Consider the following 22,986-nt stretch of genomic DNA (forward strand, 5'->3'; position numbering starts at 1 on the left):
CAGGGTTTCTCTGCATAGCCCTGGCTGTCCTGGAACTCACTCTGTAGACCAGGCTGGCCTCGAACTCAGAAATCTGCCTGCCCCTGCCTCCCAAGTGCTGGGATTAAAGGTGTGCGCCACCACACCCGGCTACAGAGAGACTGGGTGGGAATGAGACACAAGAGCATCCATGAAAGCCAAAGGTGGGATGGAGATGTGGGGCCTGGTCAGCATAATGATAACAATGAACATTTACCTGTCAGACTTCACCTTAGGAATTTCATAGAAATGATTGCTTCTTTTCATCCTCATTTGTAAACCAATGAAGTAGGTGCTCTCATTATCCAACATTTATTTGAGGGCAAGGAAGCACAGAGAGGTTAGGTAACTGGCCCAAAGTTTTCTGGGTGTGGTAATGCTTACCTGTTATCACAGTGCATTGAAGGCTGAGGCAGGAGGATCACAAGTTTGAAGTCAGTCTGAGCTACAAAGCCAAATCCTGGTTCAAATTCTCCAAACAAAACAGACCACACAAACCAAAACAAAAGTTACACAGCCTGTGATTGGCAGAGCCAGATTTGAATTTAAGAACTTTCCCTCTGACTTCGTGTGCAAAGGAGACAAGACAGAATTTTGGGCCGAGAAATGGTCTTAGTTTTTCTACCAAAGCTTGCCTTCATCAGTCAGGATCCATCTACTGCCAAAGAGAACCTGAACAAGGTAGGAGCGCCTCCTCCTGGATGAGCCTGACCTCTTTGAGTCCCTCACTTGTGTCTCTAAAAGGAGCTACTCTGCTTTTGGTTAAGTCCTACTCGCCCCGCCTCCTCCTCTCTTGCCTCTCCGCTCCAGCCCCGCCTTTAGCCCGCCTCTGTTCTATCCTCGCCCAACCCTCTTTTCTGCACCCTGCTCCCTGAGGTGCGCGCAGGCAGTGACCGAGCGGCAGCCCAATGGGAAGGCTTGTTGGAAAAGAGGGTGGGCCTTTGTGACGCCCGTCCTGCCGGTTGGCTTCGCTCCTGCCGCGCGGGTTGGTGGGCGGAGAGACCTAAGAAACTGGTGCGCTTTTAGCAGTGCGGCAGCGGCCTGTAAGCTTGGGGGCGTGAACCAGTTGTGGTTCAGAGCGCGAAACATGGCGGAGAAGGGTGCCGGTGCCGGTGTCGGTGCCGAGTCTGATGACAGCTACTACAAAGATGTGGATGATGACTGCGTGGTCAAGGCAGCTGTAGAGGTGTTCGAGAAGCTGAAGGTACTGTGAGCCAGGGGAACCGCTCCTTGATAGGGGACCAGACGGGGCCCCGTCCCAGTGCCATTTGGAGCTTCCTGTGGACATTGACCGCACCACAGGGGTCCACAGTGGCAGGCCCTGGCAAAGCTTTGGGGGGCGACTTGCGGACCATCTGTCTTAGGTCTTTGGAGTCCTCGGACCTCTGCTCATGCTGTTCCAACAGACCATTGCAAGATTGAGGCTGGGAACTTGGAGCACGTGAAAAATGGAGAACGCGGGCCCCAATCTCAAAGAACTGGAAGTGGGTGGAGTTGGGTTTGGGGGGGGACAGATGGGTTGAACACCTTGCCGTTTTGTTGGGTCAGAGACAGTGACTCCAGGTGGGTTTAAGGTACATGCAGCAGTGAGGAGCATGACCGTATAAAATTAGGGAGCTATCCCAGGCCCATTGAACCCCTTGCTAACCTCCCTCCCATCTCCCCTTGCTACTGACTCAGTGATCACTTTCAGTCTCCCTCCACTGCCCCTCAGATTTAATCTTAGTCTTCCTAACCCATTCTCAGGCATGTTCCTAGTTTTATGGCCGTGAAACCCAGAGGGAACATACTTAAAAGTGGTGGGGCAGCAAGTCACAGGAGCAAATGTAGGGTGAAGATGAGGGACTTGAACTTTTGACAAGGCCAGGAAGGGGCACAAACTGATAGAAATGCTTAGCCACCCTACAGTAACAGGCTCCCTCTGACTTGCCTTTTCCTTGTTTAGGGTGTAAACTGCCCCTTCCTTGACGGCCTGTATATTACAGAACCAAAGACAATTATGGAACTGCTGTGTAGGCCCTCAAAGTACCGGTTGGACATACTGGAATGGATGTGTATACGGTAATGTTCTTTGTTCTTTCCTTTCCATGAAGTGTCTTCTGGGGGAGATGGGAATGTTGTCCTTTTAGAGGGTCCCATAACCAAGCCAGCTCCAGGAAAGCTAACTGAGCCATGACCAAGATGGCGGGGAGGTGGCCCTGGCAGTACAAGATGGACTTTAATGAAAGCCCTTTCTGCACCAGGCCTCCTGGGCTTTTGATTGTGTTGAGGCTATTTGATGTGGTTCTTGTCACTGAGCTCTGATTACTGTCAGCTTGGACAGCACCTGATGATCAGAGAGGGACGTTGCCCAGAAACCCAGTGACAGAAACGGGCCTTCTAGATTGTTTCCCTTCTTCTCCACCCCAACTTGCAAAGAACAGAGGTTTTTCTTAGTCTATCCTAAGGTCAGTGCTTCTAGGATAGCCTAGGCTGGATAGGCCTTTTCAGTGGAATGGAAGTTGTTGGACTTTTTCTTTGCAGTTTTCTGTGGAACCAGTTCTGTCCAGCTAGGAGCTCCCAAGGCCAGATGCTTACTTGAGAGCCTCATTGTTGAGCTTATCTGTGTGCTTAATCCTGAAGGCCAGGGCTGCACAGCCAAGTCATCAGAGTTTCTTTCACTATAGGGGCCTTTTAGTGTCTTACAATAGAGCTCAGCAAGGCTTTTTCTATGAAGGGACAGACACTGTTCCAACTCAGTCTTGCCAGGGTAGCACAACAACAGCATAGGCGGCATGTACAGGAATGAATGGGTGGTGTAGCAATAAACCTTTAAAAATAAGACTGGGAGCCTATATATGGGTTCACTTCTCTGTAAAAGTACTATTATTTGCCTGATGTAATTGTCATCTCATGGCCTTACTTCCTCCGTCTGCTAACCTAGGGCTAGGACTGGAAGCTTCTAGCCTCCATACAATCTTTTTTTCTTTCTTATTATTCCACCCATTGATTTTTATTAGTATGAAGATCAGACCATAACAATGGGGGTCTTGAGATTTACCTCCCTCAGATTCCTTTAAGGGAAGAGTGGGTCCAAGACTCAAGGCTTTCACGGAGACCAGCATTAGAAAACACAGGACCCTCTGTATGCTTAGGATTCAAGGCTTCTGTGTTAAGGTCATCCCTACAGAAAGTTCACAGCCTCCGTAAATCTCATCTAGGCCTAGCCTGGTTTCAGCCTCTGAGACTGACTGCTGACTAAGCTCATCCTTTCTTGTTCTTACTGAGCTGTAGCTGGCTGAATCCACTCAGCTGTTCTGGATCCACTCAGCTGTTCTGGCTCAAACTCTTCTCTAATCTGACTGATTCAGTCTGGCTTCTTTCTCACAGCTTCTCCTGAATTGTTCTGCTTGACCTCAAACTAACTTTGGCAATCTGTTCTAATTGTCTGGCTCCTTTTTATTCTCTGGCTCATTCTGTCTTCACCTGTGCCTAGCTTGATCTCTGCAACCTGTCTCTGTACAACTGTCCAGGAAAACTGCCTCCTCTCTCTGAACATGCTGCCTTTTCTTTTTTCTTTTCTTTTCTTCTCTCTTCTTTTTTCTTCTCTTCTCTTCTCTTTTCTTTTCTTCTTTCTTCTTCTTCCTCTTTTTTTTTTTTTTTTTTCGAGACAGGGTTTCTCTGTGTAGCCCTGGCTGTCCTGGAACTTACTCTGTAGACCAGGCTGGAGAAATCCGCCTGCCTCTGCCGCCCAAGTGCTAGAATTAAAGGCGTGCACCACCACTGCCTGTCAAGGAGCCCTTTCTTAAGTAGTTCCCCTTTCCTTTCCTTGTGAGAGTTGGGCATATCCTATTCTGTCAGTCTTTCTGATTCATCACTTTGTCTGCCACTCAATTAGACCTTACTTTCAAACATGGGTGCTTCCTTCTACAAACTAAGTTTATCTTCATTGTTTGGGATTAAAGGTGTGTGCTAAGTGCATGTCTGTATTCTAGTCAGAGGGATTAAAGGTGTGTACTAAGGCTGAGCTACACCACAACTAGAAACAGGTTTTTTTTTTTCAATAAATAACACAATCTCAGGATTCAAAGTGTGATCAAATGTCCTACAACATCTTTCCTTTAAACTGTGTATTGAACTGTACTTTTTGAAAAGTGTATAATTAAAAGTGTCCACGGCTCACACCTTTAATCCAAGCATGAAAGAGGCAGAGGCAGGTGGATTTCTGTGATTTCCAGTCTAGTTTGGTCTATATAGGGAGTTCCCGGACAGCCAGGGCTACATAGTGAGACCCTATCTCCAAAAATCAAAACCAAACAAAGAAAAAAGTGTAAAATAACCTTTTCTGAAAAGAGTGTAGCAATGGTAGAGGCAACCATTGCTCCTTCATTATATACTTACCGACCTCTGTTTTTGTGTGTTGATCACTGCCTAGAAATGTGCTAGGCTCAGGAAGTACCCAAGGGAAAGCCAGTTTCTGGCCCCAGCCAGTTTTCATTCCAGGAGGATAGAGTCTTCTAAAAGGTTAGGGAACCTTGGCCAAAGAGGCTGCAGAGTTCCTTGGAAATCCTTATAATCAGGGCTGTCCAGGCTGAGGAGTGAGTTGAAGTGATGATTTAGGTATGGCAAGGCTAAATGGGAAGCCAGTGTTCCAGCAGGTGCATACTCAGGCCAGATAGTTAGGTGTCAAACTCCTCTGCCCTTTCTTGTGCACCCATCACTTTTGTGTGTGTGTGTGTGTGTGTGTGAGAGAGAGAGAGAGAGAGAGAGAGAGAAAGAGAGAACTTTGAGTATTTCCATTTCTGAGGGAAATTTTTCTTAAGTATTTTCTCATAGTAATTGATGGTAAGAGTCACATGATATCAAATAAATTATTTTAAAGTGGCCTTTCACTGGCATTTAGCAATTGTACAAGTAATTCTCTGTTTAGAGAGTAGCTATGGAGGGTGGTAAGGAATTAGGCACATGACTAACTTTGCTATTTTCCCACAGGATCTGCCCCTCCTTGCAAGACAAGTTCAGCTCACTGAAAGGGAATGCATTGGATTTGAAGATACAGGGTAGGTCTCTTTATAGGAATGTGGCATTTGCTGGTAAATTCTGGGCAGTTCTGAGCTTGGTCACAGTGTCTCAGTGAGTTGTGACATTTCCATTAACTAATGTTTTATTTTGTATGGTGTATACTCTGTGGCTATTATTAGAGTCTTCTAGAATCACAGCCTTCTGGGATATAGTACCAAATAGTACATTTGGGACCAAATAGTGCATTGTTCTACCATAACACTGAGAGGCAGAAAGCATTGTTTTTTTTCTGGTGTCATCAGAGGTCTCTCAGTGTACATATTAGGTTTACATGGCATTCCTAGGAGCCCCATGACTGCTCTTTAATGTGCTTTGCCTTGTCACTATGTTAGTTTGATGCTTAGTTTTTGTTTTGTTTTGTTTTGTTTTGGTAGAAACTTAACCTGGTGTGAATGTTACATAAAGATGAGCAAAAAATGATATCTGTGTAAGTGGCTTCCTTATAGTATGGCCAAACATTGATAAAATTTAAAAATGCTAAGTTTTTCAAAATCCTGTGTATATTCTGACCACTGCAGTGTGAGTGAGCTAGACTTAGGCCCTGAACTGTCCTCGTTCATCCACAGTTTGGAGACTTCACTGGACCCAGCCTCACTTTTCTCTCTGAAGATGAAGGCCTTTGCCTTGTTCACCTCCTCAGAATGTGTTGAGTACTTATTTGAGTGGAAGTAGGAGACATGAGGACAGGAAGTCATTAGTTTCATTGACATGTGAGGCAGTGTCTGCTGTGCTAGGGTACAGCAGTGAACTGTGCCACCCTCATGGAACTTCTATGTTAGATGATGGGAAGCATAGATGATGAAGAAGGAAGGCTGCAAGCTACCAGTTAAGGGAAAGGTGATACAGAGGGTTGGAATAAAGGTGATTTTATTGACAGAAGATGGCAAGAAGGGTGGAACTGAGCTCTGCAAGGGAACAGCCAATGTATAAGGACTCAAGTGGGCTATGCTTGGCAGCTTTGAGGAAGAGTAAGGAACAAAGATGGCTGGAGTAGAGAGGATAATGAGGTATGGGAAATCCGGGGTGTGTGTGTGGGGGGTGGATAGGGATAGGTCCTGCCAGGTCTTGTAGGTCATAGAGGGTTATTGGCTTTTCTTCCAAAGAAGGCTTTGCCCTCCATTGGGTTCATCAGGCTCCCTGGGGATACTGTAGTGAACATATGAACACCCAGGCAGCAGCACAGCTCTTACAGTAACTGAGGCAAGATAATGGGGAATGAATAGGTTAAAAGGTGTGCTCTACTTGATTTGTTGAGAGGAGATCAGAAGGATCAGAGGGTTTAAGTGCTCTGATTGAAGCAGGCTGGCTTGGAGGCGTATTGGCATCTGAAGAGTATTCCCAGGGCACACAGATGGTCTGACACTACTTCCAGTGGGTCTTTTCCAGCATGTCCTATATAGCTTTGTAGTGCTCTGCTCCTGCTGGTCCAAAGTTCTCTAACCTTTGTTTATATACTAGATGGCCATGTGAAAATGTGCTAGATACTGTAGAAGATATGGCTACGTATTCCCTATTCCTCGAGGGGGCTTCAGACTTCATATCTGTAAAATATAGCCTAGACTCACTCACCTTCAAGATGGCATGACAGGAAACTGGACATGAGAGGCATTTGGCCCATCTGGTCTTTTGTGCCCCCACCCCTGCTACGGGGAAAAAAGCCTCAGTATCCTATATGTTCTAAGTGCTGGGATGTCTTGTATTCTCCTCTGTTTGGGTGGGTCTACAGTGATAAGGTTTTTGTGTTCTAACAGAGATGTTGAAGCTAGGCCATGAGCTGATGTTTTGTGCACCAGATGACCAGGATCTTCTAATGGTAAGAAAGGAACCTCTTCTGTCCCTGCAGAGGATGCATATGTTGGTTTTTTTTTTGTCCTGGACTGGTGAGAGAATGGGAGCTCCAGAGCCTATGTGGCTGGCAAGACTGCTTCTCTAGGCATCCCCAGGTTAAGCATTGCAAGAAATCTTTCAGGGAGACAAACAATTGGGACAGCTAATGAATGAACCATTTTTGGTGGGGTTGTATTTCATTATGCTGTTTAGTCTCTCTCTAGTTAGGGTTTGCTTTTAAGTAGAGCTGGTTCACAGAGATTATCAGCAGCAAGAACAAAGGATTCCCATCTCCTTCCTGCCCCTGGCCCCATGTCAGCCTCCCTCACTGTAGGAGTGTTTGTTACCTCAGTAAGCCAACATAGATTAGGATAACTTTATCTCCCAAGTGTGTATCCAATGGGCTATGCTTCTCTCTTGTTCTGGTTGGAAATTGTTACATGGTTCTTTGCTGATACTTTGTGCTTTCTGTTTCTTGTTCAGAATTGCTCATTCAAGAATTTTTTCTAATGATTACTTGAAGCTGTCAGTTCATTGGCTTTCTATAATCCCTGTATTGGCATCTAATGAGCATCTTTTCTTGTGCAAGTTGAGGTCTTTGTGGTTTTTCATGTTAAATTTTCATGTTAAATTTCATGGAAAGTAAAGATCCATATATTCCAGCAAGCTCTAGGTTTGCTTTAGTTTATGCAGCCAGGACCACCCTCCTCTCTCTCCTGAACTTCCACTGTCCACTCACCTTCTTCCCATCTATCCTGCATGCGCCACCCAGTGGTTGAGCCTGGCTTCACAGCTGACTTAGTAATCAGTCATATGCATAGTCAGGGCTGGTCCAGACTTTCCAAAACGGATTTTTGGAGTTATTTTCTTCATCTCTTTCCTCTCTGCCATTCATTCTCTCTCTCTCTCTCTCTCTCTCTCTCTCTCTCTCTCTCTCTCTCTCTCTCTCTCTCTCTCTCTCTCTCTCTCGGTTTGGTTTTTCGAGACAGGGTTTCTCTGTATAGCCCTGGCTGTCCTGGAACTCACTCTGTAGACCAGGCTGGCCTCAAACTCAGAAATCTACCTGCCTCTGCCTCCCAAGTGCTGGGATTAAAGGCATGTGCCACCACTGCCCGGCAAAATATTTCTGTATAGGTTTTTTTGTTGTTGTTGTTTTGGGTTTTTTGTTTGTTTGTTTGTTTTCCAGACAGGATTTCTCCCTGTAGCCTTGGCTGTCCTGGAACTCACTCTGTAGACCAGGCTGGCCTCAAACTCAGAAATCTGCCTGTCTCTGCCTCCCAAGTGCTGGGATTAAAGGCATGCACCACCACTGCCCGGCCTCTCTGCCATTCTCTAAGCTTTTCATTTTCCCAGAGCTGTCCTTTTCTATCCTTCAGCTAGAGCCCACTTGCACGACGGATTAAGTAACTATAAGCCAGAAAGGAAAAACTATCAAGAGGTTCCTGGAAAGACACTTTTTATCACTGATCAAAAGACCAATGAAAATTTAAACTGCATAGGCATGTTCCACTCATGCCATGATATGTAGAGTTAGAAGGAAAAATAGCACAGGATGACAAGGATGGGGAGACATAGGAACCCTCATATATTCTAGTAGGGACACAAATAATACGGCTACTGTGGAAGGCAGTTAATACAGATGTACCAGAATTCACTGTGAATGTTCATAGATACCCATTAACTGATGAGGTAATTTTCAAGAAAGAAGACGTTGCTGCCACATGTGACAACATAGATGGTGTTTGAGGATGTTATGCTAACTGAAAAGCAGATAATAAAATGTAGTATAAGGTCATAATAAATTGTCACATATTGCAAGATTCCTTGTGTGTGGACTGTTCTGAAGAGGTGAGTCCATAAAGAAAGATAGGAGTATAGTGATTGCTAGGGGCTCAGGCAGAGGTAAATAAGAAATGACTGTCAGTGGGTTTAGAGTTTGTTTGGGGGGGTGTTAGAGATGTTTTTAAAATGTGGCTAGGAGACTTGAAAGATGATTCAGTGGTTAAGAGAGCCTGCTACTCTTCCAGAGGAGTGGGTCAGATTCCTAGCACCTATATGGTGGCTCACAACCACTTATAACTCCAGTTCCAAGGGATATAGTGGCTTTTTTTTTTTTGGCCTCCTTAGGTACTTCACTCATGTGGTATACCGATATCCATATAGGAAAACAGACACATAACATAAATAAATTTTTAAAAATTGACTATGATAATGACCTCCTGGCTCCCTGACTATTCTAACAATCACTGCACTATACATTTAAAAATTTTAACATTTAATTCAGCAGAATTTAACACAGTGAATTAAAGTTAAACAAACAAAAAACACTGTAGCCAAATTGGAAAAACAACAGCAAAGAACATCTAGGAGAACAGCAAGTGCAAGAGACCTTGTACTGTGCTTGATGTGTTCAGAAACCTGTCAGCAGACTGGTTAGGGCAGAGTAGAATGGAAACAAGGAAAATGAATAGAGCAGAGTGGGTAGATGTGACTGATGGCCTTTGTAGGCCAGAGGAGGCTTTAGCACATACAGGGTGGTATATTGGGGAGCTTGGAGCTGAGGGACATGGATTTCTATTTAGTCTGACAGTGATGGCTGTGGCTAATGTGTAGACTGGACTGTGAGAGACCTGTTGGCAGGTTACAACAGTGTCTAGGCATGTAAGGAGGTATCTTGAATGGCAGTGGTAGTGGGGAAATTGGAGTAGTGGCTAGATTCAGCCGGACCCACTGGATTTGCTGGTGTAGTAAGGTATAGGCAGGGACGACACTCAACAGTCACACTCTAGAAATATCTGGAGAATGAGTTCACAAAGACTTATACCTCATCCTATCTCTAGACCTTTCCAGAGTGTGATTATTAGGCTTGCCCTTTGCTGGAGAGTAGAGAGGAGACAGATAGGGTATGGTATAGTGATGGGCTTCAGTAAGGTGGCCACAGAGCAACCTGCTGGAGGCTAGCACTAAGGCCAGTCATGTACACTTGTACATACGTGGTCTTGTACAGCCTGGATCCTGGTAATCCAGAAGGGTCGTAAGTGACTTTGTGGAACCATTCTTGTGTTTTGATCTGGGCTGGTTCCAGTTTAAACAGTGTATTGACCTTCTACCACAGACTGCTCTGCAGGTGTGTTTCTTAGGCAAATGGGGAAATTGAGTCAACAAGAAAGAGCAAAAGCATCCCAGAAGTCAGAGTCAGGTTAAGGACATGAGGTGAGGGCTTTGGAGTGGATCTTGCTAACTCAGTCATGTAAGTAGCATTTGGGTCTCTTTGGAACTGTCTACTCCTCACCAGGGGCAACTTGGCCCTTTTTCTTCAGCATCTGCATTCAGCACCAGCTTTCAGTGCTTGTTTTTCTTGACGGTGCTGGGAGTGGTGATTGAGTGACTCTTTGATTTCTCTTCCTCAGAAGAGTGTGTGCCAGGCCTGGGTGGTAAGGGCTAGGCCTTGCTTGGTGCCTTATTCGCACAGGAATTTGTGGTGCAGTTATGGCCTCTAAGATAGTATCTGCTCCTGGGGATCATTAACTTTCTAGAAGAAGGCAAGCCTTGGACTCTTCACTGGGCAATTCCCTGCATTACCTGGGCAGATGGGCAGGCAGGAGACCTGGTCAGCCCTGCATGAGTTGCTGCACAGAATCCTGTGGCCTTTGTGGTGGAAAGTCTAGGCCCCTGCTGGAGAACAGGCCACCCCTGGCCTCATGCTGTGCCTGTTGGCCTCTGCCATTCTTGGCCAGGAGGGATTGACTGAGGATACCAGATCTTTACTTGGAGGTGTCCCTGAGGATTAGGCTACCATCAGATTACTGTGAGTTCTATTCTGTTTTAGTAGGCCCTGCTGCATGCCACCCACCCACTGAATAAGCCTTCCCCTCGGGCTATGTGACCAAATCACACTGTAATATGTTTTGACAACAGTTTGCATTTTGCATTTGCAGTGGTCTTCCAGGTATCACTGCAGCCTGAAATGTGGCAGAAGTCTGAGGATGCTATTGCTGAGTTCAAGAGGCTACCAGAAGGGGTCAGGGACAGGGAAGAGGAACTGTCTGGCCAGCCCCCTTGCCACTGGCCACAGCAAGGGCAGCATAGGATCGGGTACCTGGAACAGGCTAGGCCTTGCTGGGTCTAGTGGCAAATGTGTGTGGCTTTTCCTGCCAGGGCCATGAGTGTCCCCAGAAGCAACTACAGTTCATGGACAAGATACTGGATATGATGCAGAGCCTGGCCACTGGATGCTCCAGTAGTTCTAGGTAAAGGTGTCAGTGTCACAGGCAGGTACCCTAACAGCTGGTCTTAGTCTTAGCTATGGAGATGGTAGGGTGGTGAGGGAATGTGTCCCCCTCTGGTGACAGTAGCCATGTGCAGATCCAGGAATTACAGGACTGATAAATTGAGACAGCTCACCCTAGTCACCATCTTGGCGGTTAGGCTAGCTGCTCAGAGGCCAGGAAGTGGCTCAGCAAAGGGTAGTTATATTTCTGGGATGCTGGGTCATGGCCTGAGATTCCTGCACTATAGGCTTTGGGGGCCTAGGTACCTATAACCTAGGCATATAGGAGGGGAATTAGGATGTCTGCAAGCAAGAGGGCATCAAGCCAAAGCAAGCAGCGACTGGGAGGGATGTAGGCAGTAGAATTCTTCATCCTTGGGACTGCTAGGCCAGTGCTCCTGTTGGTAACACTGTGTTCAGGGCCTGTTCTGATTTTGCAGCCTGAAGGAACACCTTGAAGACACCACAGAGAAGAATGAGGCGTTGCTTGGGGAACTCTTCTCCAGCCCCAACCTGAGGGCAATTTTGAAACCTGAGAGTGACCCATGGCCTCTGGACATGCAGTCCTCTCTAAACAAGCAATGTGATGACCTGCCAAAGTAGGTGTCTGGGGGACTCTAGTCCTAGTCCCACCCCATCTTGCTTCTCTTCAGTAAGATGGAGCTCACAGTGGCCTACTGCCTATAGCAGCAGTAGCAGAGAGCTGACAGTGTCCCTCCCTGTTCCTCCTGCAGGGCTGGCCCCTCTGCCCAGTCAGAGGGGGAAAAGGTGGCAGATCTGGCCAGGCAGCTGCAGGAGAGTGCTTCTAAGCTTCAGACACTCCGAGACCAGGTGAAGGGTACCAACTCTGGGGCTTGTGGGACTTGGGGAATAGGCTCTGCTGAGTTCTAGGGAAGGTGGTGTTCCCCTCAGCTTGGCATGCTGTGAGGCTTCAGTGAGATGCAATGGGAGTGTGGAGGTAGGTGTTAAGGGTCTGAGCATGAAAGGAAAGAATATACTTCAGATGGCAGCCATGCACCAGGCCTGAAATCTTCTCAAATTCAGCCCTACTGGCATCTGTTGGCAGGGCTAGATATTTAGCTATGGTGACTGTGGTCTGTGCAAACATTAGCCTCATGGCTGAGGCTCCATTCACACCCTCCCCATCTATCTATCTATCTATCTATCTATCTATCTATCTATCTATCTATCTTTCGTTCGTTCGTTCGTTTTTTTAAGACAGGGTTTCTCTGTATAGCCCTGGCTGTCCTGGAACTCACTTTGTAGACCAGGCTGGCCTCGAACTCAGAAATCTGCCTGCCTCTGCCTCCTGAGTGCTGGGATTAAAGGTGTGCGCCACTACGCCCGGCTTCCCATCTCTCTCCCCCCCCCCCTCTCTTTAAGATTTATTTATTTATTATATGTACATAGACACCCCAGAAGAGGGCATCAGATCTTATCACGGATGGTTGTGAACCACCATGTGGTTCCTGGGATTTGAACTCAGGACCTTTGGAAGAGTAGACAGTGCTCTTAACTGCTGAGTTATCTCTCCAGCCCCCCATCTCTTTCTTTATGGAGACTTTCTTCCTGTCAATTTGTGCCATGTTATGTCAACTTGTGCTATGTTATGTGGGTTGGTGACAGCCTAGGCTGGCTGGGCAGCCTCAAGTAACTGTCACCCTTCATTTTGCAGTGCTGTGCACAGCATAAAGCAGGGATTGACACCAGCACCATAGACCAGAAACTTCGTCTGGTCATCTCTGACTTCTACCAGCTCATCTTGGCCTTCCTGCAAGTCTATGATGATGAGCTACGCGAGTGCTGCCAGCGCCCAGTACCCAGCCTGCACCCAAGTGGCCCCATCATCCAAGCTGTCTATCAGACTCTGGCTTCCTGTGGCCAAGTAAGACACTCCTCCCCCAACTCTGTGCTGCCTAGCACCTCAAGAGCACATGTCCACCAGGCCTGGGCTCAGTACCTTAGCAACCCCTGATACCATATGTACAGGCTGGAGAAGAGCTTGAGAGGGCTTAGCCTGGGTTCCTCAACCAGTCACATGGTAGAACTCTGGGTGTAGGACCTTTGTCAGATAAGGACAAACATTTCTGATGCCTTGGGAGGTGATGAAAGCTGATATGAACATTTTCTCCAAGAGATTTCTCCCCCCCTCCCCCCAGGCAGTTTCTGTTCTTCTCTTATTCCTAGGGAACCTTATATATTGCTTGCATTGGATTCTGCTTGACTTAGTATGATGTCCTGGTCCTAGCATCTATGCTGTGTTAGTTCACTGTTTTCATATGCCCAAACATGCCAAGCTATATTTTATCTGACTGAGCACTAGGCCAGCTAGACAAATAAGATGGTAGACAGTTGGGTTTGTGGCTAAGCCATTGAGTAAATGTAGCTCACTTGGCTCTTCTGTATTTCAGGTTCTCAGAGGCCAGGCTTAGCAGCTGAACTAATTCTCATCACTGTAGCTACAATGTGTGTAACTCCGGCTTTGGTTCATAGTGCCATGATGTTGATTTTAGGTTATAACAAGAAAACCCAAGCCTTCCCAGTCTCTCATGAGACTCAGCCAGTAGAGGGAAGCTCTTATCACAAAGGCACTTTTTGGTAGGATATCTCTTTTCCCACTTCTCATCTGCTTTGCTCAGGTGGCACAATGCATGGCATGCTAGCAGGTCACTAAGAACTGAGGGCTGCCAGAATAACATGATAGTGTAGCGTCCCCACTGAATGAGGGAAAAGGAGACATAGGATGAGAGTTCTGCCTCTTTCTGTTGGCTGGCTGTCATTAGGGGCTTCGAATGTAAGCTTGGGTGGAAAGCAACAGATATCATCTATATGTCAGACTAGCCTCACTAAGGCCTGCGTGCCCTCTCGGTCTTGACAGTTGTTGAGAGCAGTCATGGAGATTGCAGACACCTCTGCTGAAGCTATGGAAGCAGCAAGGAAGCAGGAAGGAGAGCCAAACTGTTGGAGCAGCAACAACTCTGGGATAAGCCTAGGTAAGTGCCTGTGGCTGAGGGGCAGCTGTCCTTTCCTACTTAATTCAGGCCTATTCCATCGCAGAGCCTCTTCTTTTTGTGCTGGGCCAGCTCTCAGAAAACTGGCTACTTAGTTTTTTCTTTTAATGCTTGTTTTCTTTCCCTTGGGGAAAAATGCTTCCAGCGTTCTTGGCAAAAAAGTGATATAACTCAGAAATGTGTAGATGCAAAACTAAAAGAAATGAACTACACTCCGGCAACCATAGGTCCTGGGTGTGAGAATTTCCATCAGTTTCTTGCTACTCTTTTCCCTATTATCATTTCCTTTCTTTTTATATTATTGTTACTAGATAGAAGCAAAATTGTATCAATTTAATTTTCATTCTACCTTCCCCTCTCTAACTTTGTTTTTGTACTGTTTGTTTTTTAGGTGAGGTCTCTCTCTATATAGCCCAGGTTTGCCTTGAATTCATGGTTATTCTCTTGTTTCAGCCTTCTGAGTACTGGGATGAAAGGCCTGCAATACCTCCATTAATGGGTGTGGCTATGTTTCAGTAAAATTTCAACTATGAAAATAGGCAGTTGACCCTGGTTTGTTGATCCTGATGTACAGTGCTACATCTTAGTTTCAATTCCTGTGATAAAACACCATGAGTTAGGGTGGAAAGGGTTTATTTTTTCTTATACCAGTTTCATACCACAGTTCATCTCTGAGGGAAGTCAGGGCAGTAACTCAAGACAGGAAGATGGAAGCAGGAACTGATGAAGAGGCCATGGAGGTTGATACTTAGTGATTTAGTCAGCGTGCTTTCTTACCCACAGTGAGCTGGATCCTCCCATATCAATTATCAATCAGTCTGGTGGGGATGTTTTCTCAGTTTAGGTTCCAACTTTTTCCTAAGTGACTAGTTTGTGTCAAGTTGACATAAAACTAGCCAGCACACCCTGTGTCACACTATGCTATTAATGCTATAAATATTCTTCATACCACTCATTCTGGACTTTAGGGATTGTTTGTTACAATTGAGGGTTCTTTTGTTTGTTTGATTTTGAGATAAGGCCTGACACTGTAGTTTACACTTACCTAGAACCCACTGTCTAGCCTAGACTAGCCACAGACTCATAGAAATCCTCCTGTCTCAACTTCCTCAGTGTTGAGATGACAGTGTCAGCTTCCACACTCAGTCAATTTGAGAGTCTTAGAGATACCACTGCTCTGAGCATATTTGAACATATCTCCCTGTGTAGACTTGTGCCAGTTTCTCCAGGATGTCTTCCTGGGAGGAAAACTACTCCATCTTGACACACTGCCTGGCACCAGTGTGATGTACCATAGCTGCATTTCCTCATCAGCTCTAGCCATGACCTGGCATGTGTAACAGCATTTTGCTGCATGTTTATTCTGTATCTCAGTGAGTACTTACAGAGTTGCACATTTGCATACATTTATTGATCATTTAAGCATTCCTTTCTATGAATTACCTGTCAAAATCTTGCTTGCAAAGGCTTGTTTTCTCATTGAATTTTAGCTTGTTTTATAATAGTACACAGAAGCCCTGGGATGCTAAATGTAGCGTGCATATCTTTTCCCAAAATATGCATTATCTTTTCATAGCTTGTGTATGTGGTCATTGGTTGTATAATTTACATGTAGTCAAGTGTAACCATAATTTCTTTATGGACAGAATCTTTTGTATTTGTTATAGCATTCCTACTCTGACACGTTATCTCCCAAGGCTTTCTAGCATTTCCTTCTGTGGTTAGGTTAGTAATCTTTCCAGAGTTGATTTTTGTATAGTATGAGATGGGAGTTCAGTTTCATTCTATTCTATATGGATACACATCTGTCCCAGTAGCACTTAATGGAAACTCATTCTTTTCCCCATTGGTCTGTAAACCCAACACCTCTGTTAGTCATCAGGTCTCTGAGTTCTTTATTCTAGTCTGTCTGTCTCTTTTTTTATGTCTTAGAGATCAGAAAAAAATGGCAAAATAAACACATAAGAGAAAAGTTGTTTTTCCTCCTCTATCCCTTCACTGGAGAGTGAATCTGGGCTTCATATATGCTGTACAAGCGAGAGACACCTAAGCCCTATTTTAATATCAGCTTTACTGAGATACAATTCACATAACATAAAACTTACCCTTTCCAACAGTGAACAAGCCAGTTTTTTGGAAGGGTTTTCATATAATTGCCAGTCATCATAGCTAAGTCCAGAATATTTTTAAATATGTATTTATTTTTATTTTATATATACAAGTGTTTTTTTTTGTTTTTTTTTGCCTGCATGTATGTCTGTGCACAATTTGGATCCAGTACCCACTGAGGTCATTGGATCTTCCGGAACTGGAGTTACAGACAGCTGTGACTGCCATGTGGGTGCTGGGGATTAATCTCAGGTCCTCTGGAAGAGCAACAAGTGCTCCTAACGTCTGAGCCATCTCTCCAGATCCTAGAACATTTTATTATTCCCCCAAAGAAGTTCTATACCAGAAGGCAGGTGTGGTGGTACATGCCTATAATTCCAGCATGTGGGAGACAGAAGCAGGTGGATCTCTGGGAGTGAGTTCCAGGACAGCCAATGATACATAGTGAGACCTTGTCTCAGAAAGAAAAAGAAAGAAAAAGGAAAAAAGGAAAAAAGAAAGAAAGGAGGATGAAAAAGAAAAAAAAAAAGGTCTGTACCATTAGCAGTCTCTTTTTCATTTTCCCTAAACCCCAGCTCTAGACAAACACTGGTCTACTGTCTTTCTCCTATTTTATTATTTATTATTTATATTTATTATTAATATTTATTATTTATTTATTATTGCCTAGTCTAGATATTTTTCTTGTAATGGAATTGAATAGTATATGACTTTTTGCTTATCCTTTTTCATGGAGCACATAGTTTCGAGGTTCAGCCACGTGCTACATTCTTTTGTATGGCTGATATGACTGATGAATAAATATTTTTGTTTTATTCATCTATTAGGAGTCATACAGGCTATTCCTTCATTTTAGCTGATATGAATAATGCTGCTGGAATTTTTGTGTGAATATGCTTTTTGAATCTCTCTGGTCTAAAGTAGAATTGCTGGGTCATAAGCTTTTTCTTAGAAATGTATTTTCTTACCGCTTGCCTTTAGAATTGTAGTGCTTTGGTGCTAAGTTAATTTCAATCATTTCAATAGGACACAGAAGTTGTACTTTCATAGAACTTCTTTGCCTTTTCACTTTGGTATTTTTTAAAAATTGCAATTTCATGTACTATATGATCATCAACATGAATTTATAATAACTGCTTCATGCAGTTGCACTCAAAATTAGAAGAAAATTACAAACACTATGCCAAATAAGTTGGCCACACATGTTGAGCGATCTGCCTGCCTCTGCCTCCCAAATGCTAGAATTACAGATGTGAATCAGCAGACCTGGCTTTTAAGTTCTTCACTGATGTAGGCTGATAATCACTAGCGTTCATTCCCTTTGTAGGGAAGGTCTACCAGTGACAAATTTCCTCAGTTTTTGTGATCTTAAAATACCTCCCTTACTTTTTCCTTCATTAAAAAATTCAATGTAACATTTTTATTAATTCTTTGAGACTATGATACATGCATTTTGATCATATTCAGTCCTCACTCTTCCCCCTAATGCCTTCCAAATTCATCCCTGCCCTTCTCCTAACTTCATGTTCTCAAAAACAAAACAAAACGAAACAAAAACAAAAACAAAAAACCCCCCTAAAACCAAAACCTCTCACCAAAGCTGATTTGTGCTGTCCTTATATGTGCTTTTGGAGTGTGGGGCCATTCATTGGAGGGAACACGGTTGACTTACCAGGGGGCACATTATTGTTTTTCTTTTTTTAATTCTTCTTTCATACAATATATTTTGATTATAGGCTTCCCTCTCCCACTCCTTCCAATCTCCTCTTTCCCTCAGATCCACTCCACCTCCATTTCCCTTCAGAAAAGAGCAGCCTCCCAGGAATATCAACATGGCATAACAAGATGCAAAAAGACTGGGCACAAACCCTCATGAAGGGGGCACATTCTTAAAGAAAACTGCCTCTCCTTACCTCAGCATCCATCAGCTGTCAAGAGCTCCACTAGGGTATGGGCTTGTGAGCTGAGCCAGCTTCATGCTAGAATGTTGGGAAACTTGATCTTGTATAAGCAATCACAGCCACTGTGAGTCACGAATGCAGCATCTCTATCATGTCCAGAAGACACTGTTTTGCTTGAGTCCTCTCTAATCTCTGGCTCTTATAGTCTTTCTACCTCTTCCTTCTTGATGTTTGGCCAGCCTAGGGGGTTGGAGGTGTGATACACATTTCCCATTTGTGAATTAGCACTCCACAACACTTTGCCTAGTTGTATTTCTATTTTAACCACCACCCACTGCCCAAAAATCTTTTCAGGGGCATCTGTTATTCTCCTTCCATACTTTGAATATATCATCCCACTGTCATTTGACCTTCATAGCTTCTGGTATGAAACAAATTTGTGTTCTTATTGAAGGCTCTTATATGTAACAGGTCTCTTCACTTCCCTTTTTTCTGATAGCTTCTGACTTGCTAGATCAGTTATGTGTCTGTCTGTGAACTCCTATAAGTTTAACACCTGGAAGTTTTCCCATTTTGGAGGTCTCTGGACTTTGTAGATTTTTGTTGTTCATCAACTGCCAAGCAGTTGGCAGCTCTTCTACTTCTTGTTGGCTCAGAGGGTCAGGTTTAGCCAGAAGGAGGACTTGGAGCCACCTTGTGGGAATTTACAAAGTGCTGCAACCTTACCCCTCAGCCTTTATTCCCTAGTCTTTCCTTCTAAGGTTTTTGAATTAGTGTACTAGTTTCCTTGACTGTTTCAGTAGACAGCAAGTAAAGCACTTGACTATAATTCTTTTCACTGATTTTTCCTCTGAGTAGTGATCTTAGATCACAGCCTTTATGCTGTCTCCTTTGGGGACTTTTCCCCCTGTGTATTTTGCTATTGAACATATTCCCAACCCTCTTTCTCCCCTTTCCCTCCTTTCCTTTCTCTTCTCTTCTCTTCTCTTCTCTTCTCTTCTCTTCTCTTCTCTTCTCTTCTCTTCTCTTCTCTTCTCTTCTCTTCTCTTCTCTTCTCTTCTCTTCTTCTTCCTCTTCTCCTTCCTCTTCTCCTTCCTCTTCTCCTTCCTCTTCCTCTTCCTCTCTTCTCTTCTCTCTCTTTTTTTTCTCTCTCTCTCTCTTCTCTCTCTCTCTTTCTCCCTTTCTTTTTCTCTCTTTCTTTCCCCCCTCTCTTTTTTTTTAATTTCTATTTTGAGACAGGGTCTCACTAAGTTGCTCAGGCTGGCCTTGAACTTGCAATACTCTTCCCTCATCTTCTCCAGTAGCTGAGATTACATACCTGGGACTATAGGCCTGTACAACCAGGTCTTGTTTGGGATTCTCTCTGGCTGATAGCTTTCTTTCTGTGTTCTGCCCTGGAATACACCTGCCACATATATACCAGATACTTGGGAATCTCTTTTTGCTTATTGAGCCACAAGAGGATCCTTCATCTTAAAATTTACAGCATTTACCCTAATCACCACTGTCACTGGCTCTCGTTGCAGTCCATATAATTATATTAATAAATTATTCATAATCTATGCTATCATTTCTACAATAATAATCATTAATAGCCCTAACAGTGTGCTCACTCTGGTGACTAGGATATATTAGCACTGGTAGTAAGCTTGGCAGTATGAGCTGGGCACTCCTATCCCACCCTTTGGTTCCCAATGGCCTCAGTGTTGTTGAGATGGTGAGTAGAGCAGGGCTGGGCTCCTGACCCAGCTCTTGTCAGTGTGGAGTTCTGATTTGCTTTGAGACAAATTCTTGAACACTAGACATGCCCAGAGAAAAGGACCAGTGTCCAAATCCACTCCAAAGCTACTTGAGCCTTTCACTGCACATTTTTTATCTGACCCATTATGGGCTTTGGCTTCTATGAGAAACAAACTTCCTCTTATCTGGGGAAGTCTGTTTCTATATCATTTTCTGTCTTACTGATCCAGATGCTGTGACTGAGCCCTGTTGGTGATCTGTCCCAGAGTATCAAGTAAGAGGCTCTTGTAAAGGTTGTGTGTCTCCTGGCTTATGGCATTGTGCGAATGGATACTACTGTAACAACACCTACATATTTAGGAGACAAAGTGGCCCTGCCAGAGCTGAGAATAGAGGGCACAAATGACAAGGGAGAGATGAATAGGTGTGGAAGGGAGATAGCAAACAGGAAGAAATTCTCAGACCTACAGAATAGCTAAGTGACAGAACAGCCCCAGGGAGTATTGGGGGCAGATGCTCTGATAGTAGATCTAACCAACTAATAACCGCTGTGGTCTCAAGGCCTAGCAGCTGCCCCAGAAAAACAGAATTCACCAATGGCCTGTGGAGAAAACAATGGCAGTGAATAAACAAACAAGTTTGTGATGTAAAGCCTTGAGGGGCCATATGATAAGGGCTGACCTTTCAGCTGCTTTCTGAAGCCAAATCATTACTGCTTTCCATGGACCTCTTCTTTAAGACCCCTTCACAGGAAAGGGTGCAAACCTCTGAACAGCATGGGGGGAGTACCTTTTTCCCAGGCTCCACACCCTAATTCCAGGGTAGGGCAGGGTACAGAGAACCAGTATGGTGAAGAGAGAAGACCTGGATACACAGGAAATTGTTTTTGGAAAACTTCCAAGCAACATGACAGGCAAATGTGCTTGGGTAACTGTGAAAGCCCAGCTGAGAGGAAAGATCAGAAGACAGTGACACAGGAGGTAGTGAGCCTCTAGGAGCAGATGTGAGATGAGAGAATAAGCACAAAGTACAGGACACAGAAGCTGGATCCATAGAAACAGAAATGCAACAGGGGAGCTCCTTATTTCAAGTCCAGAGCAGGTGGAACCTAAAGGAATTAGTCTACAACTCACCCTGCTGTAGCAGGACCAGGGTACGAGACCAAAACTTCAAGATAAAAAGCCACTGTGTGGTCTCAGGAACAGCCCTGGGGACTGAGAACTACTAAAGTCCACATGTTAGGGCAAAGCAGGCCTTCCTCCAGGTGGGAAAGTGTGAGCCATTGGGCTGATAGCTCAGGATAGGGTGAGGCCCAGGGTTTAGATTCTAAGCAACACTCAGGGATTGATAAAGGCAGGTGACACAGTAGAAGAACAGAGCAGAACCCGCAAACTGTCATCTTCAGAGGGACAGTTTAAGCCTTTTAACTAGGATAGCACTGGGAACATTAACAGCAAAGGGGGAAGGACCCTTAGGGTGCTATTCAGGATGGGATTTCATTATTCTGCAGGCAGGATTGATTTGAGCAGTTAAGAACACTGGCTGCTCTTCCAGAACACCTGGGTTTGATTCCCAGAATCCTTTTCTGGTCTCCTCAGGCACTAAGCATGCACATAATGTACATACATGTGTGTGGTCAAAATGTTCATATACATAAAATAAAAATAAATAAATCCTTAAAACAGAGATACATGTTAAAAGCAAACAAAGGAAGAACTTAAATTGGGTAGAAATTTAGTTAACTGGGTGCCTAGTAATTGTCTGGTCAGGGCCCGGGAGGTGGGTGCTTTTACAGGCTATGTCCCCAAAGCAGTGATTCTCAAGCTGTGGGTTGTGACCCCTTTGGGGGGTCATATTTACATTACAAATCATAGCAGTAGCAAAATTACAGTTGTGAAGTAGCGATGAAAATAATGTTATGGTTGGGGGTCACCACAGCATGAGGAACTGTATTAAAGGGTTTCAGTGTTAGGAAGGTTGAGAACCACTGCTCTAAAAGCCATAGAATAGTTCTAGGTTGCTGGCTTTGTTACTGTGTGCACATACTGCTATCAGATTAAAACAACGCACAACTGAAACAACTCCTGGACTTTGAGGTGGCAGGGACCTAGCCTGGCCTGAACCTGGACATGCATTATGGTCAGTGTGACCCAGCCAGAGACTCCAAGCTGCTGGCCTAGTACCACCAGCCAAGAGGCCCTGCTTGCAACTCACTAATCAATGTTTCTGGATTATGGAAGAAGTTGCCCCCCCCAGCTTCCAAGCCCCTTGAGGACCAGGTGTGAGTTGTCCTTACTACCACCTGGTCATGCTTAGTGAGAGCCTGAGCAGGATAGGGAGGATAGGGGCTCTGGTAGGAAGGCAGGAAGGAATGGGTCTTGGATGGACTGCCAACTTCTACCTCTTTCCTCACTTGGCCATTCATGTTTCTTTCTCTATACAGCTGCCAGAATTGATGAAGTAACACAGAAGTACAAGATCCTTACTGACAGATTTCACAGAGGCACAAGATAATGCGGGTGTATAAAGCCCTCCCTGGAGCTGTCAGGAGGGCCAGTTCCGATCCTGATCACAGCCTGCATGGATTTCCACTTGCCTGGTGCTTGTAGTTTGAAGGGAAGGAGGAAGAGGGAGGCAGAAAAGGAAGGCAGAGATGGGTAGGACAGGGAAGAAATAAAAGAAACTCAAGCTCTAAGACGTTGCCTTCGGACTACTGTTTGTGCATATCATACTCTTCTTTGGCCTGGGATGCTCAACCTCCCTTCCTGTCCTCATCCTTACTATTCTAGGATGGCTTGGTGGCCGGCCTTCTACTACCACAGTGGTTCTTGGCCTTTCCTCTCTCTGCTGCTTCTATTCCTTTCTGATACTGCCTAGTTATTTTGACCTATCCAGTTCTGGAGGTCTCCCCTGCACCTTGCTCATGTGCCTTTCACCTCCTATCTTATTTCAGGGTTCCACAGAGGCTCCTTGTGGCATGTCCTTGGGAACCTAGCTCTTCCTTTGTTTCTAAGGTGCTAGCACCCACTGGAGAATTTTCACCAGGGCC

General features: G+C 44.8%; 1 protein-coding gene across 2 annotated transcripts; it reads left to right on the forward strand.

The window, feature by feature from the left end:
- The first annotated feature begins 998 nt into the window (after positions 1–998).
- Haus7 (HAUS augmin like complex subunit 7) lies at positions 999–22,621 on the forward strand. Of its 2 annotated transcripts, XM_021153507.3 has the most exons (10): positions 999–1,222; positions 1,964–2,079; positions 4,990–5,057; positions 6,831–6,892; positions 11,065–11,156; positions 11,617–11,775; positions 11,911–12,007; positions 12,852–13,061; positions 14,055–14,169; positions 22,381–22,621. In XM_021153507.3, exons 1-10 carry the CDS (start codon positions 1,106–1,108, stop codon positions 22,449–22,451), a joined length of 1,107 nt encoding a protein of 368 aa, XP_021009166.1. In that variant the 5' UTR covers positions 999–1,105; the 3' UTR covers positions 22,452–22,621. The 2 variants fall into 2 exon arrangements, with proteins under 2 accessions (XP_021009166.1, XP_021009168.1); XM_021153509.3 differs by lacking the exons at positions 11,065–11,156; positions 11,617–11,775; positions 11,911–12,007.
- The last annotated feature ends 365 nt before the right edge of the window (positions 22,622–22,986 follow it).

The sequence above is a fragment of the Mus caroli genome, unplaced genomic scaffold (genome assembly GCF_978045245.1).
Source record: "Mus caroli unplaced genomic scaffold, Mus_caroli_1 scaffold_5, whole genome shotgun sequence".
Classification (NCBI taxonomy): Eukaryota; Metazoa; Chordata; class Mammalia; order Rodentia; family Muridae; genus Mus; species Mus caroli.

Excerpts from the sequence above, each read along its gene's own strand:
- Haus7 (XM_021153507.3), top strand. The coding sequence starts at position 1,106 with ATGGCGGAGAAGGGTGCCGGTGCCGGTGTCGGTGCCGAGTCTGATGAC. Across the intron at positions 12,008-12,851 it reads TTCAGACACTCCGAGACCAG|TGCTGTGCACAGCATAAAGC; the intron begins GTGAAGGGTACC and ends TTCATTTTGCAG. Across the intron at positions 13,062-14,054 it reads CTCTGGCTTCCTGTGGCCAA|TTGTTGAGAGCAGTCATGGA; the intron begins GTAAGACACTCC and ends CGGTCTTGACAG.